This window comes from Ursus americanus, chromosome 16 (genome assembly GCF_024610735.1).
Source record: "Ursus americanus isolate L20-20 chromosome 16, mUrsAme1.1.p, whole genome shotgun sequence".
NCBI classification, from domain to species: domain Eukaryota; kingdom Metazoa; phylum Chordata; class Mammalia; order Carnivora; family Ursidae; genus Ursus; species Ursus americanus.
In genome coordinates, this window is record NC_142142.1 from 11,271,604 (window position 1) to 11,284,095 (window position 12,492).

At 49.8% G+C, this 12,492-nt stretch overlaps 1 protein-coding gene across 1 annotated transcript in view; it reads right to left on the reverse strand.

The window, feature by feature from the left end:
- The window catches only part of LOC123804220 (guanylate cyclase D-like), a 37,724-nt gene extending 35,156 nt beyond the window's left edge, over positions 1–2,568 (reverse strand). The window contains exon 1 of the mRNA XM_045816275.2: positions 1,866–2,568. Within this exon, the coding sequence (XP_045672231.2) occupies positions 1,866–2,568 (703 nt within the window). The remainder of the gene's footprint in view (positions 1–1,865) is intronic.
- Between the last annotated feature and the right edge of the window lie 9,924 nt (positions 2,569–12,492).

The following is a 12,492-nucleotide window of genomic DNA, read 5'->3' on the forward strand; positions in this document are numbered from 1 at the left end:
CAAAAAAACCCTTTGTTTGATAAGTTGGGGACACTGTTCTGCAGTTGGCCACAGGGGAAAGCTGATACCCACAACCTGGGAGGAAGTGTGGACTGAGATGGAGGGGGTTTATTAGCCTCGCGTCACTGATGAGGACACTATAGCACAGAGAGGTTTAGTGAGTTGCTGAGGTCACACAGCTGGTAAGAGGTGGGGCCAGGACTGTGACTCTGGCTATCTGACCCCTGAGAATATGCCCCGAACCACTCTGCCTCCTGGCTCCTGAAAGCTGGCAATTTGGTTGGAACTCAAAACTCTGCAGCAGGGCTGGAGAAGGAGTCTGACGAGGTGTCCCCCACCACCTGCCACCATGCTCCGGCCACACAGAACTGAGCTCTCCATCCCCCTAGTCCCATCCATTCCTCCATCCCCTTGCACTAGCTCGTCCCTCTGCCTAGAACGCCTTCCTCCTCATCGCTGCCTGCAATCAGCTTCTTCTCAGGCCCTGCCCTGGCGTCACCTCCTCTGTGAAGCCCTTCCTACCCCCAAGCGAAGCAGCTCCCGCCAGACCAGAGCTGCTCCCCACTGGGGCCTGGGCACCCTCTCCCCACCACCCCCCCAGAGCCCAGCCAGGCTCGGGCCCGGGGCAGCGCTCGGTGACTCTTGGCTGAATGGCGTGTTTACGGTGCACTCAGCCGTGAGCAGCTGCTGCTTGAGGACCCTGCGAGGTGGGTGTTATCATCCCCATTCCACCTACTGGAAGACCGGGGCTCCGAGAAGTGAGGTCCTGCCGCTCCCGGGCGCGGGCACACCTGGGCCGGGGCTCCCTGTGCACCGGGCACGAGCTCTCAGGGCAGCTGCACCTGCTCAGGGGCCGCCCACCCGCCCTCCTCAGGCTTGGCCTCCAGCTCACTCAGGTGGAGAATGCGGCAGCCACCGGGAGTTTCAGTTCCCCTGCCGCCTGCAAAGCGTTCTCGTGCTTGCCCCCGTTGTCCCATTCTAGGTTCCCTCTTCTACTCAGTTCCGTTCTTCTCTCTTTCTGTCCCGTTCTTTCTTTCTTTTTTTGTACTGCTAGTCTCGATTCGAGTTTCTTGACCATGATGGGCCCCAAGTCACAGTTTGAAATAAGCCCAGTCTAGATTAACTTCAAGGGCTGTTCTGTGTTCCAGGCGCCGCCTCTGCCTCGGTCTACCCACCGTGCCTCTCCTGAGCCGACAGGCAAGTGCCGCCTCCTCCCGGAAGCCTCAGACCCCCAGGGCCCAGCCCTAAACCTCCTCTGATTCTCCAAGCCTCGGCACCCTCGGATGGCCTTGACCTCTCTGTCACGACCACCTGCTTCTATACCTGTCTCTCCATCACATCGTTCTCTCCAGAGACCCGCCCCCTGGTGGGTCCTGTTTCCCCACGTGACCCAGCACTCGGCACAGCAGGGGCTTGATAAACCAGAAGCGGCTGGCTGGTCCGTGGAGTGTGTGCCTCTTGATCTCGGGGCTGTAAGTTCAAGCCCCACGTTGGGTGTAAAGATCACTTAAAAATAAAATCTTAATAAAAAAGCCATTCTGACTCTCACCGCCTTTCCAGGCTCAAGCACTGCTACTCTCTCCTGTCCTCCAGCGGCCCTGGCAGGAAGCCAGGCAGCTCTGGGCTCCCACTCCACAACCAACGCTTGAATCCAGGCTCAAAACCCGACTGCACCGCTTGCCAGCTGTGTGACTTCGGCAAGTTACATACCTTCTCTGAGCTGCAAAGTGCAGAGCTCAACGGGACTAGCTCACAGGGCTGCTGTGAGACGAAATGCAGGGCTGTCGTCAAGGGCTCAGGCCAGGGTCTTCACAGCCCTCCGAAGTCCCACTGCCCACCGGAGGAAGGCACCCAGGTACACTTACTTTTCAGGCCGTCCACACTGCAGAGCTGCTCCAGGACCTCTGTGGCCCCCTGCTCTCCCGGTCCTAGAGAGGTCACCAGCCCCACAGGCAGCCCATGTGTCCTGAGAGTCATGGCCACCTGCCGGGCTGTGGCCACCCAGATGTCCTGGTGGGAGGACACGATGGCCACGCGCGCCCAGCCAAAGTGTCTCATGATAGACAGCAGCACGTGGGCAGCCGACGGCAAGGTGGACACTAGTTCTCTTCCTCCTTCTGGAGCTCCGCACGCCCAAGAGAAGAGGGTCTTGCCCCAGCCTTGGGCCAGCAGGGCTGCTGCTTGGCAGTAACCAGGATCAACAGGGCCCACAAAAGCAGCTACGGTATTCTTGTGGGCCAGAAATGTGGCCAGGGCGTGAGGGGTGTCACAGCCTGTGGGAAGGGCCACGGAAACCAGCCTCGAGCCCAGCACCAGTGAGGAGTCCTGGTTGGCTTGGTCCACGGCCAGTTGGGCAGCCACACTGGGGAGGGCCTGGGCAAAGATGGGGTCACAGTCCCAGGGACCCAGCACCCCTAAGGTGAAGGTCCCTGCCCCCAGGGCCAGATCCAGAAGGGAGCCAGCCCACAGGAGGGCACCCCAAAGCACCACAGAGAGAGGGGGAGGGAAAAAGGCTGTCCTTGGATGACTGACGGTGGCCCCCCATGGGCCCTGGGAGGACAGGCACATCTTCCCGTGGGCAGCACCCAGCACCAACCTTCAGGGTACAAGCCCCTCTGTAAGTCCTGGGAAAGGGGGACAAGAATAAAGTTTGCTTTCTAGTACTTTTGGCCATTACTCCCTGCATGATTTTGAAGCAGACAGCCCTGCTCCCCAGAACGTCAGCCTCCTCATTTATAAAACGAGTGATTTGGACCCACCATGTCTGAAGACTGTCCCCCCTTTTAGGGGCCTAACATCCTCCTCGAGACTGACTCACAGCCTGGTGATGCCCGCGCAGTCCTGGCTGTAGCTCAGTCCCTCAGTGTGGGCTCCGGAGTCAGAGCTGGCCAGCCCTGGCTCACTGCTTGCCCTCTGTGTTGCCCTAGACCAATCTCTGAGGTTTCTGAGCCTCAGTTCCCTCTTCAGTAAAAATGTGGGAAACAAAGCCTACCATATGGAGGGACTGTGATGATTAAGTGGCATGACATGAGGCACTTAGCACGGTCCCTGGTACTTAGGTGTTCCATAAATCCTGCTTTTCTCAACCTATTATTTGTTTGTTTCCTGCACTCATCATCCCAGGTGGGCCGGTTCTCCCGGTGCCCCTCTGAGCTTCCCCCGCCGCATCCCCTCAAGCCTAGCACCATCTGCCAGCACTTGACTCTGCTGGACTCTGGGGCCCTATAGCGTGAGCGTGTTTGTAGCAAGTGGGTTTACAATGCATGTGCACAGTCCCCTCTCTAGTCTGCGCAGCCCTGTGCAGACAAAGCTCTTTCTATCTCCACAGCACAGATGAGGAAAATAAGGGAGACTGAATGGAGTTGGCAGAGAGCCAGGATGAGGACAAGTCTCTCCCACTCATCCTCCATCCCACACAGGACCTACTTGATGAGGACATTTGGACTAGAGCACCCCCCCACACACTCCATCCCACTGTCCCAGGACTTCGATGTCCACCTTGCAACCCTGCCACGTCTGCTTGGTCATGGCCCATTCCCCAGCCACGCCCCTCAGCCAAGGCCTCTCACCCATTTCGTGCAGCCTGCAACTTTCCACTCTGGGTGCCCCAGGAAGGTATAAAATCCAATCTCACCCTTAAGAAACTGTCAGGCCAGTAGAGAGGTAGGTTCCAGCCAAGAGAAGAGCTGACCACAAGTGCAGGCAACAGGCAGGACCAGTAGGGAGGTTCTGTGAGCTCATGGAGGGCTTCCCAGGGGAGGCAAGCTGGAAGCAGCCTACGCTTGGAAGTGTAGGTCAGGAGAGTGAGGGGATGCCTTCTCAGTGCCAACAGCAATGGTCTGTGCAGAGGAGGTCCTTAGAAATTATGTTCTAGGGGCGCCTGGGTGGTGCAGTCAGTTAAATGTCTGACTCTTGGTTTCAGCTCAGGTCGTGATCTCAGGGTTGTGAGATCAAGCCCCATGTGAGCACAGAGCCTGCTTGAAAGTATCTCTCCCTCTCCCTCTCCCCCTCCTGCTCACATGTGAGCTCTCTCTCTCTCTCTCAAATAAATAAATATGTCTTTAAAAAAAAAGAAATTATGTGCAGTGCAGAGAAATAAAGAAGGTCCTTGGAATCACACAGCGGAATAAACCCTGATTTTATCACTCACTTGTCCCTGACCCTGGAGAGACGCTTAACTTCTCTGGCCTCCTAACTTTCTCGTCTGCAAAGTGGAGATGACAATAGCTATCTGGCAGATTTTGTGGTAAAAACTAAAATGCATTGAGTATCTACAATGGGGATGTCATTGTGGTAGGGAGGTAAGCAGGTGGTAAATAGCACTTGCTAAACAGAAGTAAGTGGGTACTTACTTGAAACGGTCATCATCAGCCCCAGCACCGCCACCACCACGATCATCGCCATCTTGGGATCTTTGAGGAGTGGCAGGGGTACTGCGGTATAGAAAGAGCTGGACAGGGAGGTGGAGGTCTGAGTTTCAGTCGCACTCCTGCCCCTGACCCCCTTGCGGCCTCAAGCTCCGTATCTGTGAAAGTAGCCAGTTGGCAGCGCTGGCCAACCCGGAGCCCTTCAGGCCCATGAGGCTATAGTTCTCCCAGCTCTGGGCTCAGGGACTTGGGGAGGGCTGCTCTCCTGCCAGCCCCTGAGGAGCACTCTGCACCCTCCCTGCTCTTCTGTCATGATGTCTCCTAGCATCCCCAGCCCTCGGGATGGACCCCCCCCCCCCGCCCCCCGGAGCAGCTGGGCTTGTTCTGGGCTCACAGAGAGCTAATTGTCTCCGGTTGGAAATGTAAGCATACATGCATGATACTAATGACAGCTGCCTCTCCCCCTAATTTGTACTTTCTAAAGCACCTGTGATCCACTACTTTGCCTTGTCCTCTCAGGAGCCCCAAAAGAGACATTTTACCCTCTTTTTCAGAGGAGGAAACGGACTCTGGGGGAACTGCAATGTGTCTGAGCTCTCGCCAAAAGTCAGGGCTGTGTTGGAACTGGAGCTTGGCTTCCTACCTCCCAACCCAAGACAAAAATCGCCTTTTTCTCAAACACCTAGAACATCACAGATGAAGGATCCTTGAAGAGCTAAACATCTAAACCTACTCTTCTGTGTACAAATAGAGAAACTGAGGTACAGAAGGCATATGGCTTTTCTTCAGTCCCACAAAGCAGCAACAGGTTCCCCTGGCCCCACAGTCCTGCTGGCCACACTCAGGTCCCGGGAAGCCTACAGCTGATGACATGCAGGGACTCAGAGGAGACTCAGGCCTGGAGCTACTCTCAACTCTAGCTCTGTTGCTGACTTGTGGAACAGAGCCCACACCCCTTTCTGTGCCTTGGTTTTCCCATCTGTACGGAGGGGCTTAGTTTTGATGTGTAGGTCTCCAAAGATCATTCAGCTCTAATGCTCTAGTTGTCAGTAAAAATCAGGAACGTCCCATGTCTCAGCCCTTCCCCCAGGAGTGTGTGAGCTGCCAGCGCTCCCACCTCCAGCACAATGGGTTAATTCAACATCCTCCTGGGGAAAACCATTTGTATTTTTAAACTCTAGGGGATGGATGCCAATGATTACGCACAGATTGCTTGGCTCATAGAGCCAAGCCTATTGAATTAATCAACTCATAATATCAGAACCCAAAAAGATAAAGTTGCCTTTGGCTGCATTAAAAGACAAATGAGCAAAATAAAAAAGTTAGTAAGAACCCCAGGAAGGAAGAGGGAGGGTTCCTGTTAGAGCCAGGACCCCTTCAACTCCTGTAGCCAAAGGTCACCTTCTGTTCCCCCCACCAGCCTGGCTCTTCTTGCCTTCCTTCAGGCAGCTTCCCAAGGACCCACCTGCCATGCTGTGCCAGGCTGTGCCAGGCTGACTCACTGTCTCTCTGTGGATCCTAAGGTTGCTGCACCAGGGTCTTAGATGTCAAGCTCTCCAAGGAACTTTGGCTTGGGGGGCCCCCATTCCCACCACAGGCCCCATGGTAACACTCCAGCTCCAGCTGCCTGTCAGCTTCCCAGGGCTCTTGCCCAAGGAGTGCCTCATATATGGCTCATTTCCTCCCTGTCCCCCTCAGAGGCCTGAAGAAGCCACCTGGAAAATTCGATCTATTCAAACCCTAGGGCTCTAGGGAGCCAAGCAGAGAAAGGAAGGAGAGAATGAAGGAGAGAGGAACTGAGGGAGGGAGGGAGGATGTCTTCAGCACTCCGGACAGCTCCAGACTGTGCTTGTACTCCCTGGAGGAAGGAAGGATGGGCTAACACTAAAGTAACCAGCATTACTGAGCATCCAGTATGTGCCAAGCCCTGTGGGCAGTATTTATACAACCCAGTGTGACAGGCATTATTGTTATTCCCACTTTACAGATAAGGAAAATACCACTCAGAAAGGTTAGGGAATTTGAGCAAGTGCACAGAGCTAGTAAGTGGCAGGGCCAACTACAAGTCCAGGCTTCTGCTCATCACACCACATTGATTCTTTGGGATTATAATGGTGATTTTTCTATCTTCCTTTTGGGGGTGGGCCCTTTTATGGAAATAGATAACATGGTCTAGTGGATTTTCAACTCTTCCTTCTGCACCTGTTCTCTCCTACCTGGGAGAAATTGACCTTTACCAAGTACACTAAGTATTTACCATGTGCTAATGATCCCAACTCATTTAATTTTTACAACAACCTTGTAAAATGGGTGTTGTATTTTGTTTTCTTCACATCACTTAATTCATACTCACAACATTTACTGAGCACCTACTATGTTTCAGGCACTGTTCACCTAAGATACATCAACAAACAAACAAAAAAGCAAAGTTTTTTTTCCCCCTCACAGAAATTTCTAGTGGGAGTAGGGCATCAACAAAAGCTTTATTTTACAAAGCGATAGGTGGTATAAAAAGAGAAAAAGTAAAGAAGGGTAATAATGTTGTATTATAATTCACTATAAGTATTTTCTGTATTGCTATACAGTCTTCATATTTGTAGTCTCAATGGTCAAGGAACACACTGGATGGATGTGTCACAAGTTAGTAATTATCTTTTTGTTGGCTATTTTTAGCCCTAATCTTGTTCTGGAAGGATCTTAGGGCCTTTGTTGATGTGCCAGACTTACGCCTGTTGCTCTCAGATCCATTCACTGACCTTTCCAAACCTGACTGGTCTCCCAATAGGGAGGTTAGGGACGTACCGCTGTCTCACAGAGGGCTGACCCTGAAAACTTCATTCCCAGCGTCTCTTGCCGCTGGTTTCTGGCTGGATCTAGCCATAGGAGACACTCACAGGAGACTGGAGGCAAGGAGAAAGTGAGAAGCCAGAGAAGCCCCACCCCCGCCCCCACATGTGGAAAGGATCCCGGTGATGTCTCTCTTGTCCTGGCCTCTTCAAACATCCCTCCTGATGTGGCTCCAATTTCTGGGCTCAGGTACTACCACCTCCTTCCCCCCCTTCCCCTCCTCCAGTAGGGATGGTAGAGATTTCCTGCTGTCGCCAATGTCTGTACTGCTTGATATCCCAACATCTTTGTAATCACTCTCCCACTCTAATTTCCCGCTATTGATATAATGATGAGGACTGTGTTTTCGAGAATGTACCATGACTCATACACTATATATCTGAGTTGTTTGCAATTTCTCACCATTATGAATAATTCCTTAATAGATATCATGCCTTTATCATCTTTTGAATTTTTTCCTTATGATAAACCTTTAGGAAGAGCCGTACTAGATCAAAGAATAGGAACATTTTAAGTTACTCATTATATATTGCTTCATATTATAATGTATTAATGTCAAGATATTCTTTAGATAATTGGAGACATTTGAATATGGACAGAGCATTAACTGATACGTGGTTATTAAGATTTTTAGGTGTAGTAATGATAAAGTGTAAAGAAATTTGCCATTTGTTTTCAACTATGCATATTTGAATTATGCAGAGAGAAATGACATGATGTCTGGGATTTGTTTTGAAATTATCATACAAAAGGGAGAGAGATGAAGTATGAAAATATCTTAATTTTTGAATGTAGGCTATGGTTGTACTTGGGCTAATTATAACTATTCTTCCTGCTTTTGCTTGTATTTGAGAACTTGCATAACAAGAGAAAGTAGTGTTAATACCAATTAACAATGTAGATACACAAATTTCACCAAAACCTTTTCAGCATTCAGTAAAATAATTTTTTTAAGATTTATTTATTTATTTAAGAGAGAGAGCATGCACGAGAGTTAGTTTGGGGTAGGGGGAGGCACAGAGGGAAAGGGAGAGAGAGAATCCCAAGCAGACTCCCCTCTGTGTGTGGACCCTAACTCGGGGCTTGATTCCACAACCCTGAGATCATGACCTGAGCCGGAATCAAGAGTCAGACACTTAACTGACTGAGCCACCCAGGCACCCCTCATTTTTCTAAAATTTAACCAGCATTTTAAAAAATCATGCATTGTATTAGTTTTTTATGTTGTATGACAAATCACCACAAACTTAGTGACTTAAAATAGCACATGTGTATTATCCCAGTTTCTGTGGATCACAGGTACAGGTGCAGCTTAGAGAGACCACAGGTTAAGGTCTCACAGGCCCAGGATATTGGTCAAGGCTGAGTTCTCATCTGGAGGCTCAGCTAGGGAAGTATCTGCTTCCAAACTCGCTCAGATTGTTGTCTGTAGGATTCATGGGAACTTGCTTCTTCAAAGCCAGCAACAGAGAGAATCTGCTAGCAAGATAGTTTTAGAAAACATAACGTAATCTAATGTAATATAATCATCAGAGTAGCATCATACCATATTCTTTACCATATTCTATTGGTTTGAAGGAAGTCACAGGTTCCACCCACACTCAAAGGGAGGGGCTATACAAGGGCACAGATACCAGGAGGCAGGAGTTGTGGAGGCCACCTTAGAATCTGTCCACCACAAGCATTTAATAGTGGAAGAAACTGACAGCCTGGAGGAGTTCATTCCACAACAAATTGGGTCAAGGCTAGAACCAGAGCCTCCCTATGAAAATCATCATCACCTGCTTTATGACTTTGCTAAAGGGAGAGCCAGAGCCATCTTCTTTCCTTCCCTCCATACTCCACCCCTAACTTCTATCATCTTCCTCTCTCTCCCTGCCATACTCCAGGCAGGACCCTGTTCTCTAGTCTAAAATTTCTCTTAGGAAGGTCACATAAAGATCATTCTAACACTAAAGGAACGATGGTAGATATAAACTTACTAGGATTTCCATCCCGGGGTACCTGCTGGGCTGATACAAAACAACAAGGCAACAAGATAATTTGCTCCAAGAGAATGAAGGTTGACTCTTAGACACTTGGGCCATGAACAACCACTGGAAACAGTTTTTGGATGGAAGGAATAATCAATCACCATCTCAGAGTGGGTAAACCCATCGTGGCACAGTAACCAGGAGGGAACGCTGAGGTCTACAGACCTCGGTTAAAATCCTCAACCCATCATTCACTCTCTGAGTGACCCTAGGCAAGTCACTTAGCCTCTCTGAGCTTCAGTTTCCTTATCTATAAACACAGTGATACTATTATAATATCTATCTCGCAGGGTAGCTGTGAGTCAGTGTTAAAGCATTCAGTAAATGATGGACACTAATAATGACAATAATCACCATCATCACCATTACCAAGCACTTACCAGATGCAGACATGGATCACATGATTCTAAAAAGAAAGTGCTCATACAGCTATACACCCTTGAGTCATACAGGAAAGGGGGGTGTTTAAAGAAAGAAAAGTTTATACCAGTCAGGATCCCAGCTAGAAGCAAAGGCACACGCAAGTTAGGATAATTCAGAGGATTTATTTACCAAGGAACTGTTAACAAAAGGATGTGGAAGCTAGTGCTATCACCTGCGGTTAGCAGTAGCAGAGCTGCTACTATTCCGGGCCCCAAAGTGGGGGAGGGGGGCACCGTTACTAGACCCTAGGAAGATAAAGTCATGGGAGAAGGCTGCCTTGATGGAGGCAATGACCACTGGTTGAGGGATACAGCCAGCTTGAAACAACCCTGCAGGGAAGCAGCAATAGAAACAAATCTCTTGACCTTGCTCCTTTTGATCTGCCAGGTCTCTCTTTGGTCAAACCTAAGCAGAAGCCCCAGGCATGGAGGTTTGATGGTGTTTCCCTCACAAGCCATCCTCCCAGGTCAGAGCGAGGGAGGGGGAGAGATCACCTGGCAGGCAAAGGGAAGGTATGTGGCACAGTCCACCCCTTTGTCTCTCAGCATTCACTCCTGTCCTTCATCCAGGGTAGTGGTATCGCTAAGACAGAAGATATGAGAAGTCCCATCAGCTAACTCTATTAGCAAGGGGCTGCCGATTCTCCTTACAACCACTTGAAACTAAAACATTAGTCATTACTAACGTTCTTTATATAAGAAAGTGGGTACAAAAGAATCAATTTACAAGACACATAGCTGCTACAGTCCCCATCTCCATAGCCAATTGGTCATCTAAAGTGCTAATCAGAGCTGCCATCATCTGCCCTTGTTCTATGTCCCCTTACCCTCTTATAAGACCCCAGGTGGAGCTTCTCTACCTGGTGTAGTGATCCAAACCCTCATTCCTGAACAAACTGAGTCTTCAGTGGCCTGCTCTTTCCTGGGTTTCCCCATTTACTATTGACCAGGACCCAGTGGCAAGGAGGACTAACAGGCTCCCCGGTTAATATCCTGGGCGCCAGTCACTGTCCTCCATGCCCCATTGTGAGGCAACACTGACACTTCCTCATGGCATTGGGATCCATCATTTGGCTTATATAGTAGTGATTCCCTTCTCTGCCTGTTGATTCAGGGTCATGAAGATCCCAAAATGATCAAGGGACAGGTTCAGCCTCCAATTGCTAAGATGAATTACTGCGTCCTCTGGTGAAACTTGGGACTAGGTGCTCCGAACTCCCAAGTACAAGATCAGGCACAGGTGGCAGCAAACATTCTTCCAGTGAGTTTGTGGGTTAAGAGTGAGAGAGGCCACTGCTCTTTATTTTTTGGTTTCCAACCTGTGCATTCTGTCTGCAGGAAGACAGCACTCTTGGTCACTAGTATAAAGCATATATTGCACACTGTAAGTACAAGCTAGTGTCTCCAGCTCGTTCTATAACTGAGCTTCAGCAGACCATTCCACAGTTCCATCAGGCCAGATGCTTCTGGATGATGGGAGACAAAGCTAAACCAGTGCGCCGACTGCTGCAGCTCACTTGCAATCAGATGCTCTCCTGGTCAGATCACTGTTGTAGAAGAGACTACGGTAAATCAGGAATAACGGTTCTGGCAAAAGCACAGCAAGCAAGGAAAGCAAATATGTACACAGTCACAGTCCTATCCCTGTGAGTAGGAAAAAGTGTTGCCTTTTGAGGGGAGAGATCTGATATAACAGGTAGCTGGCTGGTCCTCCTAGGGAAACGGTGCCAGCTTGTGCGTTTGGCGTGGCCTCTGCTATTGGCAGGTTGGGCACTGAGCTGGGGCAGTGGTCAGATGAGGCATGAAGTCCATGTCATGGAACCCACACACAGCCTCCATTCTGTCTGCCACGGCCACTTTGTATGGATGTATATTGAGCAAGCACTTGGGGCGGCCGGGAAGAAGCTGACTGATAGCCACAGTTCATCTTGTCGTGAGTTGAGGGCTTCCTCTGTCATAGATGCCGTGTGGTGGGGCATTCACATGGGATGTGTATCTTCACACCCTGTGACTATTCTGAGGGATCCATCCACATACATCATTGACACCAATTTTCCTGTCATTTATACTAACACCTTGGTCATCCAGATGACCCATTATCAACTACCCATGAGTCAAAGCAAATTAGGGCCTCAGGCCATCTCTCCTTCTGCACAAAATGAACAATCAGAGGGACCCCCCGAAGTTCTGCCCACTGGGAAGATTTCCCTTCCACACTCGTGTTTCAGAACCAGCTTTCGCTGGGGGCTGTAATGCCGCTGCCAGACACTCCCGGCTGATGCCAGCGTATCATAATACCCATCCATGGACCAGGTCCCCCTTCTCCTCCACTAACTGGTGATAAGGAACTCCTAATAAGGTCATGGGTGCAGGATGAAGGAGCAGTGGCAAAAAACAGCGGTAGGTACCATGGGAGTCTGAGCCATCGCCTTGGTCTCCTCCTTGCCATTTCCATTTTATATTATTTTTCTCTCCATTTATTATTTTTTAATTAACATATAATGTATTATTTGTTTCAGGGGTACAGGTCTGTGACTCATCATCTTATATAATACCCAGTGCTCATTATATCACAGGCCCTCCTTAATGCCCATCACCCAGTTACCCCATCCCCCTTTCCCTCCAGCAACCCTCAGTTTAAGAGTCTCTTATGGTTTGTCTCCCTCTCTGATTTCTTTTTTTTTAGATTATTTGTTTGTTTGTTTGTTTGTTTGTTTGTTTGTTTGACAGAGAGAGAGACAGCCAGCAAGAGAGGGAACACAAGCAGGGGGAGTGGGAAAGGAAGAAGCAGTCTCCCAGCGGAGCAGGGAGCCCGATGTTGGG